Genomic DNA, 22,912 nt, shown 5'->3' on the forward strand with positions numbered 1-22,912 from the left:
TAAAGATGATGTCAAAAAGGAAAATAATTACGTAAAAAAATTTCATAAAGCAAGGCAAGGTTAAAAAGTAACAATAAATGCAACTAATTAGAGGTGTAAAATCACATTATAAGGTTTTATGAGTTAGAGTTGTAGATTTGTTCTTTATAATTGCAGTGGGATAAATATAATAATAAAATTTTATTAAAAGGATTCATGATAATCCTGTAATAAATTCACATAATGTGAATACATTAATTACACATGACAATACGCTTGACAAACGAAGTCATGCACCAACTATAAATTACATGGGCGTTCCGCTCGACATTGCTCAGGCTTATTCAACCAAAACATCTGCTTAGTTTCTTCTTTAGGTATTTTCTTTTTGCAATGGAAAGGAAGGTGAGTAGGGGTAGGCAAAAGATTGAGATGAAGTTGGTTGAATGTAAAGAATCACGCTACGTTACCTTTTCAAAAAGGAAACAAAGCCTGTTCATGAAAGCGGATAAGCTTTCAACTTTGATGGGAGCAGATGTTGGTGTTCTCCTCTTTTCACCTAGTGGAAAGACATATTCCTATGGCTCCACTAGTATCGAAAATATAATTAATAGATTCCTGGAATGGAGGCTAGATAATCCCCATGTTGTCGATCAACCTGATGTGGGGAAGGCCTTTGATGATCTCTATGAAGAATTTCAGGTAGTGAACGAGAAGAAAGAAAGTCGAAAAAGAAGGTATGAGATCTTGTATCATGGTTCAGAAATACCGTCTGATAAACACAGGTTGGAGCAGTTGGTAGCACTCAAGTTGCGGCTAGACAAAATAAAAAAAGATGCAAAAAATAATATTCTGGCTGAGCGAGCCAAATTAGATTTGAATGTTGTCCCTGATCTATATGAGGGGGAGAGTTCTGGAACTCACTGATGAAGCAATGCTAATTGGAGTTCTTGAATTTGAAACTAGTCTTAGGAGGAGAATTTACCGATGCAACTATCGAGTCTTTTAATTAATCAATTATGTAGTTGTCTTTGTTGTCATGTTAGTTGTCGTAAGTCTTCAATCATTAGGAAAAATGTTACGTAGTTCTTATGTTTTTTTGTGCTTCATCCAAATCTAATATAATAAACTCTTCTGTGATAACAAAATGCCATAGGATTTAATTTGTTTCATCTTTAATCCTTAACGATGCTTTGTTGTTTTCTATATTGGTAGACCAAATAAAACATTTTATTGAATGAACAACGTGAATTGATAAAGGAAAGAAATTCATCTTTTACCAAATTTAGGAGTTGAATTTGTTAAATAGTGTGAAATTAGTCAAGACTTATCACTAAATGAATTTTAGGACCCATAACACAAAAGGTCCTTTTATGACGCCGCTGCTTAGCTGATGGAAGTTACTATTCTGACTAGTTTTATTGCCTGATTGGACATTCCTTAAACCAGTTGATCCATTATATTCTACAAATTTGTTTAGTGACTTTGTTGCATTATTTGAATTTTCTTTAAAAGGGATTGATTTTATCGAACCAACACTATACATACTACACTTCTAATATAATTGCATTTGTAGAACTCATAATTTGATTTCTAGTCATCACTTTCTAGAACTCATAATGTACACATTGTTGCACTAGTCATCAATTAAAATTGCTGGCATAGACACTAGTAGAGATATTGCTGGTTACACTTCTTTTCCATATAGTAAACGAGTAGAAGATTTCATCCAGAACAGTTCAGCAATCAAAGAAAATTTAATTATATTCACTCCAAAGAACAGTGCATGACTGTAATTACATCAAGTGTGGTATCCAAAAACTGAAATTGGAGATACATTTTAACATTCTGAAATTATATTGTTCATTGTGCAATTGCATAAAAGAGTTGTTTGATCTGACACCAGCTGATGTAGTATTGTAATGAGAGACCTACTAAAACAAAATGATAAGAAAATCACAGTAAAAGGTCTCCCGCTACTTACAAGATTTGTTGAATTCAAATATACCATCGCCAATTGTTTCATTTTTCATAGAATACTATTTGATGTTCTATATATCAAGAACATGTATACCAAGAACAAAAGTATCAGAATTATAATAAGTAAATTAGTTACAGCAAGTGCACATCAATCATCTGAATCAAAAGCCACCCTACAATGGCAGCCATCACCCGAGAACAGTAATAGCAGCCATCTACATTAACACTACGCTTCTCCTCGAAATATCCCTGATTCAGTCCTTTGGCTTGAGGCGTTACCGAAGTTTCTACATAAGGCATCAACTCTGTTTTCAAGGCCACAATGTTATGATCCCAATATGGCTTTCAAGATAACAATCAGCATAGTTTAGCATCATGTGGTGTCACCGAAGACTATGCCAAAAGGAAGTAAACATGCAATTCTTCAAATTAACACATCATCATTCTTGATGGTGCTTCAACAATTCAATCTACTTCATCCAGTAGCCAAACTAGATTTTAATGGAATAATAAGATCCAATTCCTTAGTAAGCGGACTGGAGTCACCTTGAATACTATCTCATTAGGTCGTGACACCAAAAATGAGAGACCAGGAAATGCAGCAGCACATCAATCTCATTGGAGGTTGAAAGAGCATTTTTAAGCTGCTTCACAGTGATTGGTGAATTCAATGGCATCATATAAGAAAATCTGTTGTGTTTGATATGAAGGAAAATGTTTTCTTAGAAAATAAGTGGATGCCTTGCTTATTTTTCTTGTGTTCGGTACATAAGCCAAAAATATTATCCTAAAAGCATTTGTATATAATCTAAATCTATGGGAGGTGGGGTGGGAAGTAGGGTGGGTTGGTGGGATGAGGGCTACGGTGGTGGGGATGAATATGAGGTATGTTAGAGGGTCTAGAGGACACAACCAATATGGAACGCCACTTGTTGAACTTGTTTTCCCAACTTCCACTATGAAAGTCATTTTCCTCATTTTACGAAAACTTGTTTTCCTTGAGAGAATATTCTCCAAAAAATTTTATCAACCAAACATGAGAAAACTGAAAAATGTTTTCCTCCATACCGTATGCACCCCAAGGCTCATGGTCTTTGTCTCATCAATCCACGAACCATCCAAATCAACGACCTAGCTTATATGAGGATTCTTGAACAACAGTGAATCATCTGTTTCATCAGCTCTTTTTGAAAATTGCAAATATGGCTTTTAGCACTGCCTTTGTGCTAATGGAATATAAATTTGTTACCTTTCTCAAAAAAGAAAAATAGAGTTTCCTAATAAATTCCTGAGCAAGGATATGATTCATAAAGCTGAACGTCACTATGCTTCAGCGTACTAGTCTCTTGCACCAGCTGAGAACTCTAGATACATTTGACTCCATAAGATCCTTCATTCTCTGTTTATTTCTCCTTGAATGTTCGATATCTAGAGTCCAGTAGGCAAGAGCAAGCAAGTATATTGCTGCATTTAGTCTCCTGCACATTGAAGAATATATCTGCACATCAAAGCCATGTTACTGCTTTCAAGTCTACGAGATAATCCAACAACATTTCATATGGAATTTGTTTATGCAACATCAGGAGAAGGGAGTTATTCATGGTTATTACAATTGCAGATATATTTTCCATATTCATGGCACATAATGAGAACGATAACAATATCCAGCCCAGTTGCTTTGGCTAGGCTTGTTAAAAGTACAGAATGATTTTCATATTGATCTTTTCAAACAGGGTGCAAACACATCCTGCATTGTAAAGTTAGATCAATTTATCGAAATGCAAAACATGTTATCAGCACAATTCATAAAATACCTAAACTTGTTTTTGCCAAAGTGCCACAATGCATAGGATTATCATAAATGGGTGGAGAATTTCAATTTCATATGTTTGAGGTTTCTACACCAGGTACTTAATTCTCAAAGTGATCATTTGCCTCTAAGCCATCCCAATACCTCTGAGATGGCACATTTCGGCCTTTCTTATCTCTGCTAAATGTCTCCACATACCAACCTCCAATGTCATGCATGCCACATCGAGGTTCAACTAGCCAAAATCTGTTGGTAGAGAAAAATCATTACTAACAACATCAATAAACAAAAAACCCAAGACACAATGAGAGACCTATATTTGTATTACAAACAAGAAAAAAGATGTTTTACTAAAAAACATTCTGATATGAATACCTTAAGCCCAATGCTCTATGGATTTCCTGCTTTATACTTAGCCACTGGTGTCTCTAGGAGCCGGAAATTCGTTAAACTACTAACGAATTCAATCTAAAGCAAATCTAACAAATTGATCCGCTAGCTATAAGGACACTGGAGTTGAAAGTTCCTACCCTTCCAACAAACAAGCACCAAATCTACCAACATAGGAAGAGCAGAGCCTTGTGATATCAAATGAAAAGGAGACTAACAACGACTTTTAGTGACATTGAGGATCACAACAAACAATTTTTAACACAAGAATAGCCATAAGGTCCCTAACCTTTTGTCTTTTAATAGTTAACCACAAGCTTTCATAGTTACACCTGAGAAAAGAGTAACTAAAATTGAAAAAGAGGGAGAGAATGAGAGAAAAGGAAAAACTACACTGATAGAAGTAGAAAGAGAAGACATTGATCAGGACCCACAATTTTTCAAGCTCATATTTAAACGTGGATGACTAGACTTCAATAAATTTGTAAGCCATAACTTCCATTAATTATGTCATTCCTTTTCAGTTTTTCTTTTCCATCCAACAAAAATGAGATAGACTAAATCCAGCTCAATAATCTGAACCACCTCTTCACCTTACATTGTAACTGGAGAATAGGCACAAACGTCATCGTAGATTGACAAAAATCTAGGAAGCGAATATCTAGTACACTTGATGAGTACTCAAGGACTTTACTTGCTTGGAGGTAGCTTAGCTCTGCTGCATCTGCACTCACAGATTGATACTTCATCTCCTAATTGATACCAGTGCATGTGGAAGAATTAAAGTGGAAGAATCACGAATATTACTCTTTAGGCCAAGAGACAGACATCCATTCCAAGGAAAAAGTTCTAGAGTTGCAAGTCAACTATATTGCAACACCAACCAACAAATTTAAACACCAAAAAGCATAGTGAAAGCAATCCTAGAACTGCTTATCTATAAGCAAACAAGCAACAACTATTATGCCTCAGTCTCAGACAAGTTGAAGACAACTATTTGAATCCTCATTAACCATATTCCTCATTTAAATTCATCTCAAGTCAACATTATACAAAATAACAATAAAAATGAAAGGTACTAGAAGTTCTCTACATTTCCGACCGGAATAAGAATCTCTAATAGGACTAAAAGACTCTTAGACAGAGTAGGACCTAAAGTAAACGTATTAACAGGACTAAGATATATTCATACTAACCATAAGCATTTCTATGCTTGCTTAGTAGAGGAAATATTAATTCTTTCAGTCAAGGAGCAACATGGTGAACTTGGAGTACGAACAGAAAGAAATCCGATTTCAGGATTCCTCATGATATTGGTAATGTTCCAAAGCTTTAGAGAGAGTGATGTTGGCCAGAAAAGACATTGTTTATAAATCTCAAAGTTACAGGAAAATGGCTCCTAAACTACCGATATTTCTTAATGCAGCAGACTTTAGCAAAATCAGAAATACCGAAACTTGTTTATAAATATTTAAATCAGAGTTATGAGTTTCTCCAAATTTTAGATATATTCATATGAAATTATTGAAAGTAGGGAGGGAGCTACCTTGCATGAAGGGGTTCAAACTTCAATTGAAACCCAGTTGCTCATGAAATTATGTTGGGCTATTTTCTAGCATTTTTCATTTTATTTATTTACTAGTTCTTCGACGCGTGCGTTCCACATATATCACCAATTATTTAGTAAATAACAACATAAAATTATTGAAACATGTAACAAAAGATCAATTAAATTGAAGAATATGTTTCAAATAACCATTTTATCCCGAGCATGATGTTAGTCATGTTAATTTAGCATTATACAATAATTAGGATTAGCAACATTAAACTACGTTGGAGATGTCCGTCATCGTGCATATAAGTAGAAACAATGTTCGTTCATTTATATTTCCTGAAATATAGAAACACTATCCGAATAAGGTTGCTCTTCAATTATCTACTTATATATATTAAGCAAAAGAAAAAGAAAGTAACCACTATTTAATTACTTATCACTTTTATTTGTTTTAAAGAAATTTCCCCATTTTATATTACAAAGAAAGAAAAGATATGTTCTCTCTTAATATTAAAATGAGACCTTCACAAAATATGGAAATCACGCTATAAGCCTATTACAAGATAAATCTCATAACTAAAACACAGGGGCAGCTCAATACTGTTAGGGCCTAAAGCCAAACTTTAATGAGGGGCCTAACTTTTTTTGTCACAAAAACGAGAATCGAAAAAAGAATCCATAATTGTTTTTCATTTGAAGTCTACTTTTTGAGGATCTATGTCAGATATCTTATTTACTTCCTCAAGAGCTCCTTTTTGAGATTGTACCAAAGATTCAATTCTTTCTTTTTGAGTTTTGAACAACCGGATTTATATTTTCTAGTTGACATATTTTATATTCTAATAAATAGTTAAAGAGACAATATACATTACATCGTAAAATAACATAAACAAGCAAGTTTTAGATGAAAAAAAATGAAAAATTTGAAATAATAGAACCTGATTTAAGAAGTTGATAACTTGATTTGAGAATACTTATTTGGTGCTTCAATATACCTCTTGCAATAGTTGGTGCCTGAGAAAAACAAAAATAGCAAATCCATACAATATAGCTCTTGTCTTTCATAGCAATATAGTTAAAGACTCTCTTGGAGAAACAAAGAAGAATGTGAAAGCATAGAAGTATACTAGAATTTAGAGAAAGATTAAAAGCAGATTGAGCATTGTAAAGAAACCAATCGAGGGCCTTCTTTTTTGTCAATATAGTAAATATAGATTGAGTATTTGTATAATACACATTAATTACTGATTTAGGGGCCATATTTTCTATAAATTAATTAACATTTTCTTTTAATGTAAAAAAGTACTTAAAATACTTTATAATTTTGCAAAAATAATCTATATTGATGAAAAATGCGCCCCCAAAATATGAGGGGCCTAAAGTCTAGGCTTTAGAGGCTTCACCCAAAAGCCACCCCCGCTAAAACACCAAAACCTATCAGGCTTCAGTCCAAGGCTGATCAAAATTCATATGTAAATTCTTAGATTATACAATAAATTCTCGATATTCGACGACGTCCCACGTATTATGTTCCGTAAAAACAAAATATTTCAACTAAGAATTATTGTTTATAAGCCTAGAAACTTACAAAAAAAGACAATAATCACAACTTCTTCACCTGAATACAAACATACAGCATAGTCCGTAACTCTTGAATTCAATTTCTACGAATACTACTTCCATACGTCTCATGAACGTGATTCTTGCTGGCATCTAGATGTGCACCTATGCGTCCTCACTTTCATGGTATCCCTAAAATTCTAGTTTAATTGTGTGTTTTCTAGTACCAAATTCATAAGAAAAGACTCTCTCTACTAATGTGATAGTGTTTGATTTTTTTTAAAAAAAATAACAAGGTTGAAAACACAAGAATAAGAAGATTAAACATCTAAGAATTGTAAAAGCTAGCACTCAAACAGTGAGATATGCATGGAAAGTTAGAAGAAATTAATTTATGATAAATGAAAATACGTTCAGTGAAAAGCTAATCATTAATCTTCAAATTAAATGACAAAATATCATCCAATTCAAAAAAGGAGGGGACGTGTAGATTATGAGGGTGTTTGGTTAAGCTTATAAGCTGGTCAAACTGGCTTATAAGTACTTTTTGGCTTATCTATGCGTTTGGTAAAATTTAAAATGCTTATATGCCAAGTGCTTATAAGCCAAAATAAGTGAAAAGCCCTAAGTTGGTCATTCCTAACTTATTATTTTTCAACTTATAAGCACTTTAGGTTTGACCAAGCTTTTTACTATTTTATTCCTAATATTATTTTGTATTACCCAAATATCCTCACCGAAATGAAAACCCTAACTCTCTCCGTGATTTCACTCCCTCTCCTTTTTCATTTCTCTTAACAACTCTGTTGCCTACCATCAAGAAACAATCAAGAAATTGTAACTCTTCGACATCAAAAGCAATCGAACCTGAATGAGAAAGTTTTATCTATTGTAAATCACTCTTCTTTCTTTTTCCTTACTTTATAAAATTTGTTTGCATATGTTAAGTAAGAAACAACTGTGGTTTGCATATACTTTTGTTTACATGAAAAAACGGTACAGTTGAATTTGTACGCAAGGTCAAGGACACGTGGATCAATGTAACCAAAATTATGAAATCTATATATAATATAAAGCTAGGAATAAAAAAGGTGATGTGGCACCTCTCTTAGGCCTCCATTGGTATTTATCTTTTATCTCATTTTTTTGGCATTTCTTATTTAATTAACTCAATTTACCAAATAAAATAATCAGTATTCCATCTGCAATCATAATAAAGACTCCATATTAAATAGCAATTAGGTTATATAATTCACATTCCATAACAGTTTTCCCTAATTAATCACTATATTTCTAACAGTTTTTTACGTTTATTAATCCCTTACAATTGCACTGATAATTAATCCTTAATTATGCCTCTTAATATTCTTTGCACTATATATATAGATTGGAAGTGATTCTTTGTACTTACTCTAATTTGCATGCTCTAACATGTTTTTTTTTTTTTTTTTTTTTTTGACAAGGTTATTGAAAATGAAGAGTTGAAGTTGATCTTCCTATCATATATAATGAGGTAATTTCCAAAGATACAATCTCAGGTATACCTATTAACTAGAACCTTTCTATTTACCGAACCTTCAAATTTGTCATTAGAACAAGCCTTCAAATTTGTCATTAGAACAAGTCTTTTCCTGTGTGTCAAGTGTTTTATGTTCTTTCACTGAACATTTTATGTTACTTTCTTTGTCCTAAAATATTTCTTATTGTTGCTTTTCGAGAGTCAAGTTATATGAACTTTAAATATTTTTTGAGATGTATTTTTTCATTATATTATATATGACAATACAACTTATAGTATTTTTCGACCTATTTTGTACCCTCTCTTTTCTTTTGTTGATTTTGTTAATTATTCTCTATCATACAACGATAGTAATTAGTTGATCAATGAAAAGAAGATAATGGAAGGAAGGCAAAAGGTGGGGTTATATAAAATTCAGGGCTGTAACATCAACTTATTTCATTCATCTTGATCCCTAGGTTTAGCTACGAGTTTATTGTAGTAGTTTAACACTAAGCGAAATCTGGAAGGGTCGACGTCATCTAAAAAGGCATCTATGCATGTATGCCTCTTTAGCAATTTCAATGGACACTGCTTTGCTTGAAGATTTAAAGAGTGATACTAATTTGATAATTGTATCTATATTCTCTTATAGTTATTCTATTTTTAACTTTTTCATCACTCAATAGTATAAATTGGAAATAACTCTACAAACTCACACACACACACACACAAAAAAAAAAAAAAAAAAAAAAAAAGAAGAAGAAGAGAGACAAAATTAAGTATGAAGACGAAAGAAAAAAAATAAAATCATTTTGATAAGCTCCTGCGCGTACAATAATTACGTATTTGCAGCTCCGATGATTTTTTCTTTTCTGAAGTGGAAATTTAAATGGTGGAAGAGGGGAGGCGCTAAAGAAATAGAGCGACACAGATATGAATTTAGTGTTTATTACCTCTGAAGTTCGAAACAAACTAACAAAGAATAAGTGCTTTAAAAATCCACATTCCATAATATGAATCTAATATTCTTATTGTTGCTTAGATGACTAAATTTGCTTTGTAGACTTATAAATTGGTTCTTGAATATGCATACATCTTACTTTTGAGTATTTCAAAATAGTTGAAAAAAACAAGTCGAGATTGAATAGTTCAACTCATGGTACAAATATTATTCGGTCATGTAATTTTGTAAAATTATAAAAATCGATTGAAATATGTAGGTGGATTTCGCCGAAGAAGAGTGGTTCAACTCCTAAAATCACTTAGTGTTTTCCTGTGTAAGTGTTAGCTGAAGAAAAAGACGAAGACATATTGATTGTAAGTGGTAATAACCTCACTTACAAAATGTGGTGAAATTTCTTATATGTAAATATTCTCAAAAAGTGAACTAAATCCGACTCAAATGAAAGTTTAATTATATATATGAATTTGAAATATTTATAATTTCACGAACACATTATAATAAAGCAAGACAATTGTTTATAAGTTCAATCATCAATATAATTTTTCATGTCCGTGCTAATTTCACGAACACATTATACTAAAGAACACACATTATAATTATTTAGAAGTTCAATAATCAATACATTTTCTCCTACCGCGCGAAGCGCGGACAAATTTCCTAGTAGTAAGTAATAATTAACAAGACAATTGAAATAAAGCATAAGCTAGATGTATAGCCTGGGCCTTGGAGAAGCTTTGAGCTAGTCTCCGGGCGGTGAATCACTATAACCTCAACGAATTAAGCAAGAAAGAGCAAATACTAAAAATAATGTGAATACTTTGTATTGTTGTATAATGCTTCAGATGCCTCTTACAATGAAAGAAAAAGCTCTATTTATACTTGAACTATGGAGTACAAGTTCCATGAGTCATGCCCCCTTAATTACCAATATTTATGCTGCAATAAAAGGTAATTAAGAGATGATAAAGGCTAATAAAGGCTGGAAGAATCTTCGAGGGTCTTCTCTAACCGCTGTGCATTGAATGACGTTTGATGGGTGAGTTGGCACACTCCTCCGGACCTTTTGTAGTTTCTGTCTCCGGTAGCGATTACCAAATTACTTCTCCGGAACATCGTATATATGTTTTTTCGGAGCCTCTCGCTTGCTGACTCGAATCTGGCCTGTCACCATCGCCACATGTCATCTTTTGATATGTCCACTTGGTGTCTACGGATTTTGCCCTATACAAATTTGACGACTCCTTAATTTCTGATACTTTTATCTAACCCTTTTTCTTGTTAGAATAACCATAATTTCCCTATGGGTGTTTGCTTTTCTCTATTTTTAGTTGTTTTTATACAATTATTCTTCGTAGTACTCCCTCCGTTCACTTTTACTTGTCCGCTATGGACTTTGTACACCCTTTAAGAAATAATAAATGGAGTGCATAATTTACCATGATACCCCAATTAAGAGGTGTATGATTCTAATGGACTTGCTTGATTTGAAATGAGTAATTAAGTACTATGGGTAAAACGGTAAAAAAGAAATTATCTTTTCTTGGTATGCTAAGAGTGACAAGTAAAAGTAAAAATGTAATTTTAGAATACTGGACAATTAAAAGTGAACGGAGGGAGTATTTAAATATATTTTTTAATGACGAACCTTTTTCAAGTTATTAATAAAAGACATCATTTAACCCCTGAACTTGGCATGAAAACTCAGTTTGGAAACTAAACTTAACTTCTATTTATTTACCCCCCTTAACAACTTACGATTTAATTATCTTCCCCTGCAGTGGCCCGGACCGGTTGAGGGCCAGGCGTGTTAGACACGCGCGAGCTAATTGGTCCACGTCATTTATTAATTCCCCAACTTATTTTTACCCGTTCCCACATAAAACCCGACCCCGGCCCAGTTGACCCCGACCCCCCCCGATTAAATCGACCCATCCCAAACAAAATACCTAACCACCGTTCAATCGACACTTTTCCCCTTTCCACTACACAACCAAACCTCACAAACCGATCATTGCAAAGTTAAAATCCGAAAATATACGTAAATCTTGTCGTTTACGAGTGATATTGAAGATTAGTTAGCCACAAAGGTACACGATTCTTGTTGTTCTCGTTAGGGTTTGTGTAGATTTCGATTTACTTTGCAAAAAATTAATCTTTAACTTCGTTTTTTTCTTTTTTTTTTTTTTTTTTTGGTGTAAATAGTAAGCGAATCTTGTAATTTTTCATTTGTTTATAATTTTAGGTTTTGTGAAGAAAATGGACGATGTGTTTGTGACTGCGAGGTTTAACCGCGGAGGTAATTTAGAAAAAACCCCTCGTATTAAGTATGTTGGAGGTAGTGTGGCCAGTTATTTTGATGTTGATCTTGATAAATTCTCTTATTTTGAGCTTGTTTACTATGTTAAAGAAATCGGTTATAATGTTTCATCTTGTTGTGTATATATCAGACCACCAAATGTCGATTTGTAGTAGAAGTTAAAAGTGATAGGGACATTATTGGTATTGCACCTCAATTAAAAAACGGAGATATTGTTGTAATTTTTTTCGACTCATCTTGTTGAGGAACCTATTGTGGTCCCCCTGCTCTTCCACCTATTGCCCTGTAGGTGGGGAATCTTTTTGCTTTTGATAACCCCGCATGTGAAGATATAAATGAAAAGGTAGGGGCGGGTGAGGGTAGTCAAACATTTGGGGGTAGTGAAGGCTTAGGGTTTGAAAAGGCTGCTTGGTCTTGATGAACCCTTGGGTGGGCCTTCGGTTGCCCCGTTTACTACTTCCTCCGGTGATGATGATGATGATTCCGACTTAGAAAGTGAGAGTGAATGCGAGGAGTCTGACAATGTAGTGGTAGAGGAAGGTGAAGAAGAAGAATTTGATAGTGATGTTCATGAGGAGGATAGGAATCTAAGGAAAGATAGGGTGGCTCTAAAATCAAAAAAGAAGAAAGATAAGGCTAAGAGATCTGAAGGGATAGATTTAGGGCCAAAGGGTGTAGATATGGGACATGATGAATATTTATCTAGAAGTAAGAGTACTTTTGAAGGAAAATTGGGTGGGGATGAGCCATTTTATGACTCGGATGAACACGTTAGCTTTGAAATAGAGGCGATGATGAAGCCGATGACGAAGGTGTGGTTGAAAAGCCTACAAAAAAGTCAAGGAGACCAAAAAGAATTAGAAATAGGGTTATTTTTTATCCCGAGTGTAAAGAAATAGTTTGGGAGGCGGAGTCTTGCATTTGAAAGTGCTAAGCGGTTTAGGAAAGCACTTACTAGGTATGCGTTCAAGAACATGTAGAGTTGGATAAATATGTCAATGAACCAACTAGGGTGAGGGGTAAAGTGCTTCAACGGCTGGCTGTCCATGGTTATTGTTTGCCGGTTAAGATTCTAGAACAAATGATTTTGTTGTGAAGAATTATAATCCTGTTCACAAGTGCAATGGCACAACAAAGAACAAGTTGGTAAATTCTTTGTATATTTCAGAAAGGTACAAGGATAGAATTATTTCTGAACCTAGCATTAGAATTTTTGAGCTTCAAAATTTGGTAAGAAAGGAATTGGAGGTGTATATTGGTAGGATCGTGGCAAGGAAAGCGAAAGCATTGTTTTGCAACAAATCATGGGTGACAATGTAGAGGAGTTCAAAAGAATTTTGGATTATAGGGATGAGCTTTTAAGGACTAATCCGGGTAGCACATGTGTGGTTAGGTGAGTGAAGAAACTTTTGAAGGTGGAATCAAGGTTTAGTCCTTTTATATATGTTTTGATGCCATGAAGAAGGCATTCAAGGCTGGTTGTAGGAGAGCAATTGGGTTGGATGGGTGTTTTTTAAAGGTGTTAGTAAAGGGCAATTGCTTGTGGTACATTTGTAAGGATGGGAACAAGGATGCTACCATTTTGGCTTGGGCAGTTGTTGAAGTTGAGAATACTTTTACTTGGAGGACTAAAATGGAAAAGTAGTCCAGCTATGACACAACAAGGTCTTCAACAAATGAGTGGACAAAAAAGAATGAGAACAAGGGCCAAAGCCGCCGAGTTGAACTCTTTAAGTCAAACGAGTTCTTTGTAAATGAAATGGAAGGTTGGATGCAGATTTTATGTCTTTGGTGCGACTTGTTATGCGCAAAGGATGGCAGATTTTAATGTTGTTTTTGTGAAACAATTATGGTAGATGATGTACATTTGTCAAACAAATATGCACTTAGGCTTTATCAATTTTGAAGTTTGTGGATCGCAATTTTGCCCTGTAGTGACATTCTATTGTTGGAATATTAAGCGAGAAATTTTGCCCCGTATTGACATTCGTTTCTTGCAATTTTGCCCTGTATTGACATTCGTTTCTTGCAATATTAAGCAGCTGTGACTGCAATTTTGCTGTATATTTCCTGGTTTTCTGGCATTTCCTGGTTTCCTGGTGTTGTGCATGACATTAAATGCATAGAGAAGCTGCCCAGCTGTCACTGCAATTTTGTGTATAACACTAAATGCAGTAAACAGATTTGATCAGTGTTTACACATTTCAGCAGTGTGCGTTGAGCAGTGTACACATTTGAGCAGTCAAAATGCATTGAATGCTTAAAATTTGCATTCAATGCAAAGAGTAGGATTTGACCAATTTAACAGTGCTTGGCATAAGTATGCCGGGTCCGGCATAACTTTGATAATTCCTTCACAAAGTTATGCCGGGTCCGGCATAAAAGTTTATGGATAAAGTGGATCCATGCCTACTATGTCAAAGAGTAGGATTTGACCAATTTAACAGTGCTTGGCCAGACATATTGGATGGTTAGACAAATTATTAGGTAATCCTGAAAGAGTCAACTGAAAATTTATAGTGTTTCAACATGCCACTCGACCAAAATATATTTCACAATGTGATTGTGCTTACATGGAAGATCCGCACGACTGCTAATAGGATCATACAATGGGGCTTGAGTGTAGAACCAATTTGTGTTATGTGCAAGTGTTGTGATGAAGAAAGTTTGCCCATTAAAAGTATGCCCCCACCGGCATAACTTTGTGAAGAAATTATCAAAGTTATGCCGGACCCAAGATACTTATGCCTTATGGGCAGACTTAGCGTATAAGTATGCTTGGATCCGGCATAACTTTGATAATTCCTTCACAAAGTTATGCCGGTCCGGCATAAAAGTTTATGGATAAAGTGGATCCATGCCTACTATGTCAAAGAGTAGGATTTGACCAATTTAACAAAGGTTAAGCTTGGCCAGACATATTGGATGGTTAGACAAATTATTGGTTCTTGGAGAATCCTGGAGCAAGTGCATACTTCTTCTCAACCGGAAAAAGCTTGATTCGAACTAAATTCTTGCAATTATTAGGTAATCCTGAAAGAGTCAACCGAAAATTTATGGTGTTTCAACATGCCACTCGACCAAAATATATTTCACAATGTGATTGTGCTTACATGGAAGCACACTGCTAATAGGATCATACAATGGGGCTTGAGTGTAGAACCAATTTGTGTTATGTGCAAGTGTTGTGATGAAGAAAGTTTGCCCATTAAAAGTATGCCCCCACCGGCATAACTTTGTGAAGAAATTATCAAAGTTATGCCGGACCCGCATACTTATGCCAAGTCCGCCCATAAGGTATGAGTATGCTTAGGGTTCGGCATAAAATTTGTAATTCCTTAACAAAAGTATGCCGGGTCCGGCATACAGCGATTCAACCCTTGTCTTGCGATTTTTTTTTTTTTAATTTTTGCTTGAGCGAGGGTTCGAACGCGAACACCGCGCGAAGGGCAAAAATTAAAGACCAGCAATATGAGGGGCATAATTTAAAGACCACAAATATGAGGGGCAAAATTTAAAGACCACCCCAAAAGAAGGGCACTCCGCGCAAAAAATTGATGAATCCGAGACATCATTAAGTACTTGATCACACTAACACTATAACTCAACTCAACTATAAATAGGCCTTCTTTCCATTTCACTTTCACTCAACTCAAATAACTCTTAACACATATAGTGACATTAAAGAGGCGACCTTCATCTAAGATGGATGAAATGGAAATGGCCGCATGTTTTGACAAAGAATTGACGAAATCGTACGTCGAAAAAGACGATTTCGTAAGTCTTGTCGTATTATATATTTTCAATTGTTCTTTTACCTCTTTTGGTAATAACATTTTTTTTTTTTTTTTACGTATCCTTTCCAACCGACATCTTGGAATTTCTTCCCAACACCGACAAGGACGCCGTTGTTCATTACGACGATCATGAGTATAATATGAAATACAAGGTTGGCGTATACACGCGCCTCGCTCAAGGTTGGAAAGCCTTCATTGATCTTTGCCGGATTAGGGATAGGAGATGTGTTGTGTTTTAAGGCATGTTTAGATGAGAACCGCATAGTGTTTTTTGTTCATGTAAAGGAGGATCCGGAGATAGTAATGATAGATTAGGTTTCCAGATTCTCTATTTAAAGTAATTTATAAAATTTCTCGACTTATGCTATCATTTTCAAGGTAATATTTTCCATAACAACAAAATTCTTCAACAAGAGCATAAAGTTCTTCCATGACATTTACATTACAACAAGACCATAAAGTTCTTACATTACCTACTACGCGATTACAACATACAACAACATAAATTCGGTTGATTAACGAAGCCGCCAAAAAGCCAATAAATATTCCCCACGAAATCAAAAGCAACATCCTTGTATTTGCAAGTTTCTCCTCCAAGTTTAGAACTTTTTTCAAGTCAAATTGCTGTTTACTCTTCAAGCCAATTAATTCCTCCTTCATTTTGTTAACTTCATTTAGATGTCTAGCCTCAATGGCAATTAATTCTTCTTGCAATTTGTCCCTTTCGATCTTGACCGCATCTAACAACGACGTCAAACTTTGAACATTATTCCATCGCATCTCAGGAAACAATTCATCTTCCCATTCCCAAAATCCACAAGAATTGCCCTTAGGCCTCGGACATTTGTAGAATTTCCGTCCGGGATTACTAGGAGTCGATGAAGTGAGGTGTTTTGCAATGGTGCCACAATTACATTTTACGTGAGATGAACGGCTACCTTGAGACATTTATGAACCCACAAAATTTTCGAATTAGAACACGAGAGAGATTATGGACGAAATTTGGAGGAGAAATTTGATGGAGAAATTTCGTGGAGGAAGAATACATATATGAAGGAGCAATGGTGTGAGCAAGAGGAATTTCATGAATGGGGGAAAAAAAAATGGGGCTGATTGAAGGTGATGAAGATGAAGATGAAGTTGAACTTAGGGTTCTAAAGGGTGGTGGGTCGGGTTGGGATTAAAAAGGGGGGAACGAATTATAATCGTTCCCCAGTCGTTTTGTATTAAAAAAAAAAAAAAAAACGTTAACAAAAATTAATTAACGCGCGGGTGTGGCGCTGTCAAACACGCGCCTGTGTCCTGGGCCACTAGAGGGGGAAGATAATTAAATCGTAAGTTGTTAAGGGGGTAAATAAATAGAAGTTAAGTTTAGTTTCCAAACTGAGTTTTCATGCCAAGTTCAGGGGTTAAATGATGTCTTTTCTCATAATTATATTACAACTTCGGATTATATTATAGCTTTATCACAAAATATTTATAAAAAAATGTTACATAATCAATTTTGTATTAAAAATAAATTGAGACAAATTCTTTTGTATTTGAATGTATCTGGATTTTAAAACCATATAAACCATTAGTGTAAATATTTTTAAGGGCATTTAAGTCTTTTTTTTTTTTTTTAAAAAGGACTTATCAGCATTTTTTTACCAAGCACTTCAACTGCTTATTATCAGTTTTATCATTTTTCCAAACACGTAACTGCTTATTTATTAAATCAGTTTTAGCACTTAAAAATGTTTTTCAGCACTTCATACTTATCAGCTACTTTAAATCAGCGAAGCCAAATGGGCTCTATAATCATTATGTAAATACAAGAGTTATGTCTTCTCATTTACCTTGCCTTTATTGTGGTATTATATTATTTATTGGGAAGTTTCATAAAAGTAAATGTATGACTTATGTCTTCTCATTTTCTTTTTTCTTTTCTTGATATGTCTTTTTTATTTACCTAGCCATTTATTGTGGTACGTATCTATTGTTTGTTGGGATGTATCATTAAAAGCAAATACATAAATCATATCTTCTCATTTACTTGGTTGTTTAATGTGGTACAAATTTATTATTTTTGGGAAGTAAATATACTTTTTAGTCCAAAAATATTGTAGTCATAACATTTAAGGAAAGGGTAAAATAGTCGTTCAATGTTTTATGTACATTTTGGTAATTCAACTTTTGCTTAAAAGGCTTCCTCCTTTCACTTCCTACTTTCATGATAGTGTGATTCATTTATCTACAGGAGTGATTGTTCATTCTAATTGTTAACTGTAACTTAAGAACACTACAAAATTTAGTTAGTGTAATTACTTCAGAAGAATATATATTTAATTTATTTAGGGATCAAGTTATGAGTCGTGTGTTGTAACTTGTAATATATGCATTATGTGAATTTTGTGTTATTGAGCATTATGTGAAACCTTGAAAATAGCACAAGTGATAAAGATGATGTCAAAAAAAGAAAAAAAAGAAAAAAAAAAGAAAATTAATTCAACAACTTTCATAAAGTAAGTCAAGGTTAAAAAGTAACAATAAATCCAAGCAATTAGAGGTGTAAAATCACCTTATAAGGTTTTTATGAGTTAGAGTTGCAGATTTATTTTTATTTTTTAAATAACATTAGATATGTATGTAAATCAATTTTAATGTGTGGTTGTGTTTCCTTTGTCTTTTCATTCGTTCAAGCTTAATTACTTGTAATTGCAGTGGAAATAATTATACAATTTATTCGGAATCGTGATAATCTGGTAACGGATTCACATTAAATGAATACATTAATTACATGTGACAATAGGCGTGACAAACAAAGTCGTCAACCAACTATAAATTACATGGGCATTCTTCTCGACATTGCACAAGCTTATTCAACCAAAATATCTGCTTAATTTCTTCTTTAAGTATTTGCTTTGCAATGGAAAGGAAGGTGTGTAGGGGTAGGCAAAAGATTGAGATGAAGTTGGTTGAATCTAAAGAAGCACGCTACGTTACCTTTTCAAAAAGGAAACAAAGCCTGTTCAGGCAAGCAAATGAGCTTTCAACTTCGACGGGAAAAGATGTTGGTGTTCTCCTCGTTTCACCTAGTGGAAAGCCATATTCCTATGGCTCCACTAGTATAGAAAATATAATTGATAAATTCCTTGTTTGGGAACTAAATAATCCTCAGGTTGTCGATCAACCTGATGTGAGGAAATCATATGTCTTTCAGGCATTTAATGATCTTTGTAATGAATCACAAGTACTGAACAAGGAGGAAGAAAGTAAAAAAAGAAGGTATAGGGTCTTGTACCCTGGTTCAGAAATACCGCCTGATAAAAACAGGTTAGAGCAGTTGATAGCACTCAAGTTGCGATTGGACAAAATAAAAAAAGAAGCAAAAAATAATATTTTGGCCGAGCGCTCCAAGTTTGATTTGAATGTTGTTTCTGATCCCGATGAGGGAGAGAGTTCTGAAACTCACTAATGTGCAATGCTGATTGGAGTTCTTGAATTTGGGACTAGTGCAACTATCAAGTTTTTTAGTTTGGTCAATTATGTGGTTGTCTTGTTGTCAAGTCAGTTATTTTAAGTGTTCGGTCGTCAGCGTAAAAAAAAAAAAGTTTATGAAGTTCTTATGTTTTTCTTGTCCTTTGTGTAAATCCAATTAAATAAACTCTTCTATGTAGGGCTGTTCACGGGAAATCGATAAATCGAATCAAATTTGAGAAAAAATCGAAATTTTTTAGGTTTGATTTGATTTTTAATACTCCCTCTATTTCAATTTATGTGAACCCATTTCCTTATTAGTCATGATAAAAAGAATTACCTCTTTCTATATTTGGAAACAATTTACCTTTATACAATGATTTATAGACACACAAAATATATGTGACTCATCTTACACCTTTAAAAGTTTTCTCTACTTTTTTAAACTTGTGTCCAGTCAAATAGGTTCATATAAATTGAAACAGAGAGGGTATTAAAAACTGACAAAATATGATTTGATTTTGATTTTAAGTATAAAATAACCAAAAAAAACCCAAATCAAACCGATTATACTAATATTATTTAAAAATTAATTTTACATGCACGCGCGCGCACACACACACATATATATGTATGTATATATTTGAAACTAGCCATATATGCCCGTGCGATGCACGGGCCGAACATTTTTATTCACTTTAATTAGCCTGTCTTTAAGGTTTGTATTTTGTAAATAATTTTTAAAAATTTGTCATAGTCATGACAATGAAAGTTGTTCATCAATGTGAAAAAGAAAATTAGTAAGAAGGTGAGGGAACATTAATATTTTGATTTTAGAATTTTTCTTTTAAATTGTTTAATATCCTATATGTATACCGACAAGTTGATATCCATCTCAATCAATTAACTGTTCAAATCCAAACATAAGAACCATTGTTGTATATATTGGATTTTTTAAAAGCAAAACTAATAAAATATTTTTATTAAATTAATTAAAAAATATGAGGAAATAAATGTGTCGGATAATTAAAATTGAAGTGCATACGTCTATGGAATAAATATTAAGTATTATAACATATTAGAAATGTGATATGTTATATCGTAAATCACCAAATTTTAATTCCGAAATGAAAATATAAAGTAATACATTTTATAAATGTAAAGAAACAATAATCAGAAAATGCAAATGAGAGTAAGATAAGTAAAGTATTGACAAAGAAGGAAAACGGTTTTCCTTCTTTCTTAATTCTTTAAACGTGAAAAGAGGACGAACAATAGCAATGCAAATTTATACCAAAAGTTATATAAATTGCACACTTTAAACAACTACTTTTTTTATCCCACTTAGACATTTGTCATAGTCTCTCTCCAATAGTCTATTCGCTTATATATATTAGAAACATGGGAAGAAAATAAATATTCAGCAAAAACGTGAAAAGTCAAAAGTAAATAAGTAAAAGTGTACGGACGGAATAAATATGCGTCGGAGAATTAAAATAGAAGTGCGCACGTGTATACATGAGAAGAGAATAAATATTCAATACTATGACATTGACATATATCCACGTGGGATTTATTAATTCTTAAAGAATGTGAAAAGTCAAAAGTGAACATATTAAAGTGCACGGACGAAATAAATTTGTGTAGGAGAATTAAAATTTGAAGTGCATACGTCTATACATGAGAAGGAAGTAAATATTAAGTACTATGACATATGTCTACATGGGATATAAAAATAGTTAGATAAAATGTACAAGTTATATAGCTCATGGTACAAGCATTCATTGTGTGTACAATTTGTGAAGCTCATGGGAAGAAAATAAATATTCAGCAAAAACGTGAAAAGTCAAAGGTGAACAAGTAAAAGTGCACAGAGGAAATAAATATGTGTCGGAGAATTAAAATAGAAGTGCACACGTGTATACATGAGAAGAGATTAAATATTCAGTACTATGGCATATATCCACGTGGGATTTATTAATTCTTAAAGAGTGTGAAAAGTCAAAAGTGAACATATTAAAGTGCACGGACGAAATAAATTTATGTAGGAGAATAAAAATTGAACTGCATATGTCTATACATGAGAAGAGAATAAATATTCAGCTAGAATACGAAAAGTCAAAAGTGAACAAGTAAAAGTGCACGGAGGAAATAAATGTGTCGGAGAATCAAATTTGAAGTGCATACGTTTATACATGAGAAAGGAATAAATATTAAGTACTATGACATATGTCTACGTGGAATATAAAAATAGTTGGATAAAGTGTACAAGTTATATAGCTCATGATACAAGCATTCATTACGTGTACAATTTGTGAAGTTCATTATACAAGTGGGGGCGGCTGTGTTCGTACCCCCACCGCACTTATATATAATGAAAAAATTTACAGTGTAGTATATATTGTATTACCTTTTTCCTTTGGGCCTAAGCAGAGTCTCAGTTATTTTATTTGGTGATTCTTTCAAACCAAAGGTCTGTAAAAGCTATTATGAAAGAGACATTAAGTGCTCCCTGAACTTCATTTTGACTCTCTTACAAGTAAACCCTTATTTACCCACACAACCTTAGATTTTCCTACTCAAATCTCTTAACCTATATATGCTTTGCTTCGCCTTCAATGAAAATTCTTTAACTATTTGCCAAGTTATGGTCGGATCCCAGCTTTCTTTTAGTCATGTTCCAAATTCTTAACTACTTTCATTTCTTGTTGAATCCCGTAAGTGCTTCATTTTGTGTATATAAATAAGAAAAATAATAATCTTATTAAAAACTGATAAAGATTGAAAAAAAAAAAAATTAAAAAAAGGACATAAACCGACTCAATGAAAAAACGATTTAATTGGTTTGATTTAATTTTTGTATTTGAAAAACCGACTTAAATGACTTGGTCATCTTTTAAGTAATAACCGACCCAAACCGAATCATGAACACCCCTACTTCCATGATAACAAAATGCCATGAGATTTAATTTGTTTCATATTTAATATTCAATGAAGTTTTGTGTTGTTCTAGATCAGTAGACCTATTGAAACATTTTATTGAATAAACAATGTGAACTGATGAAGGAAAGAAATTCCTTGATCTTCCACAAATTTTAGAAAATGAATTTTCTAAATAGTGCGAAATTAGTCAACACTTATTTATGTATAAACTTTAGGACCCATAACGCACAAGGTCCTTTCACGATGCTATTGCTTAGTTGGTAGAAAATTACTCTTTTGAATAGCTTTATTGCTTTGTTGCACATTCTTTGAACTAATTGATCCACTCCCCCGTGCTAAATTGTCTGATGACTTTGGTGCATTACTTAAATTTTCTTTAAAAGGAATTGATTTTAGTGAACCAACACTAATACATAGTACTCTTCTCGTTTCTGGACTCACAATTTACACATCCTTGGGAGTTGGAACTGGTCATCAATTAAATTGCTGGGATGGGTACTGGTTGGAACTGAGATATTACTAGTTACACTTATTTTTCATATAGTAAACCAGTAGAAGATTTCATCGTGAACAGTTCCACAATCAAAGAAAATTCAACGGTCTTCACTTTAAAGAACAGCCCAAGAGTGTTGCATCAAGTTTAGTATCCAAAAATTG

At 33.6% G+C, this 22,912-nt stretch overlaps 3 protein-coding genes across 3 annotated transcripts in view; 2 read left to right on the forward strand and 1 right to left on the reverse strand.

The window, feature by feature from the left end:
- The first annotated feature begins 297 nt into the window (after positions 1-297).
- On the forward strand, positions 298-1,127 carry LOC132048014 (agamous-like MADS-box protein AGL29). The gene has a single exon (XM_059438963.1). It carries the CDS (start codon positions 373-375, stop codon positions 904-906), a length of 534 nt encoding a protein of 177 aa, XP_059294946.1. The 5' UTR covers positions 298-372; the 3' UTR covers positions 907-1,127.
- Positions 1,128-4,585: 3,458 nt separating this feature from the next.
- Positions 4,586-22,912, reverse strand: part of LOC132036258 (uncharacterized) — a 35,241-nt gene continuing 16,914 nt past the window's right edge. The window contains exon 4 of the transcript XR_009409552.1: positions 4,586-4,764. The gene's annotated coding sequence lies outside the window, so the exon portion shown is untranslated. The remainder of the gene's footprint in view (positions 4,765-22,912) is intronic.
- LOC132048015 (agamous-like MADS-box protein AGL29) lies at positions 18,719-19,564 on the forward strand. The gene has a single exon (XM_059438964.1). It carries the CDS (start codon positions 18,762-18,764, stop codon positions 19,308-19,310), a length of 549 nt encoding a protein of 182 aa, XP_059294947.1. The 5' UTR covers positions 18,719-18,761; the 3' UTR covers positions 19,311-19,564.

Source organism: Lycium ferocissimum, chromosome 2 (genome assembly GCF_029784015.1).
Source record: "Lycium ferocissimum isolate CSIRO_LF1 chromosome 2, AGI_CSIRO_Lferr_CH_V1, whole genome shotgun sequence".
NCBI classification, from domain to species: Eukaryota; Viridiplantae; Streptophyta; class Magnoliopsida; order Solanales; family Solanaceae; genus Lycium; species Lycium ferocissimum.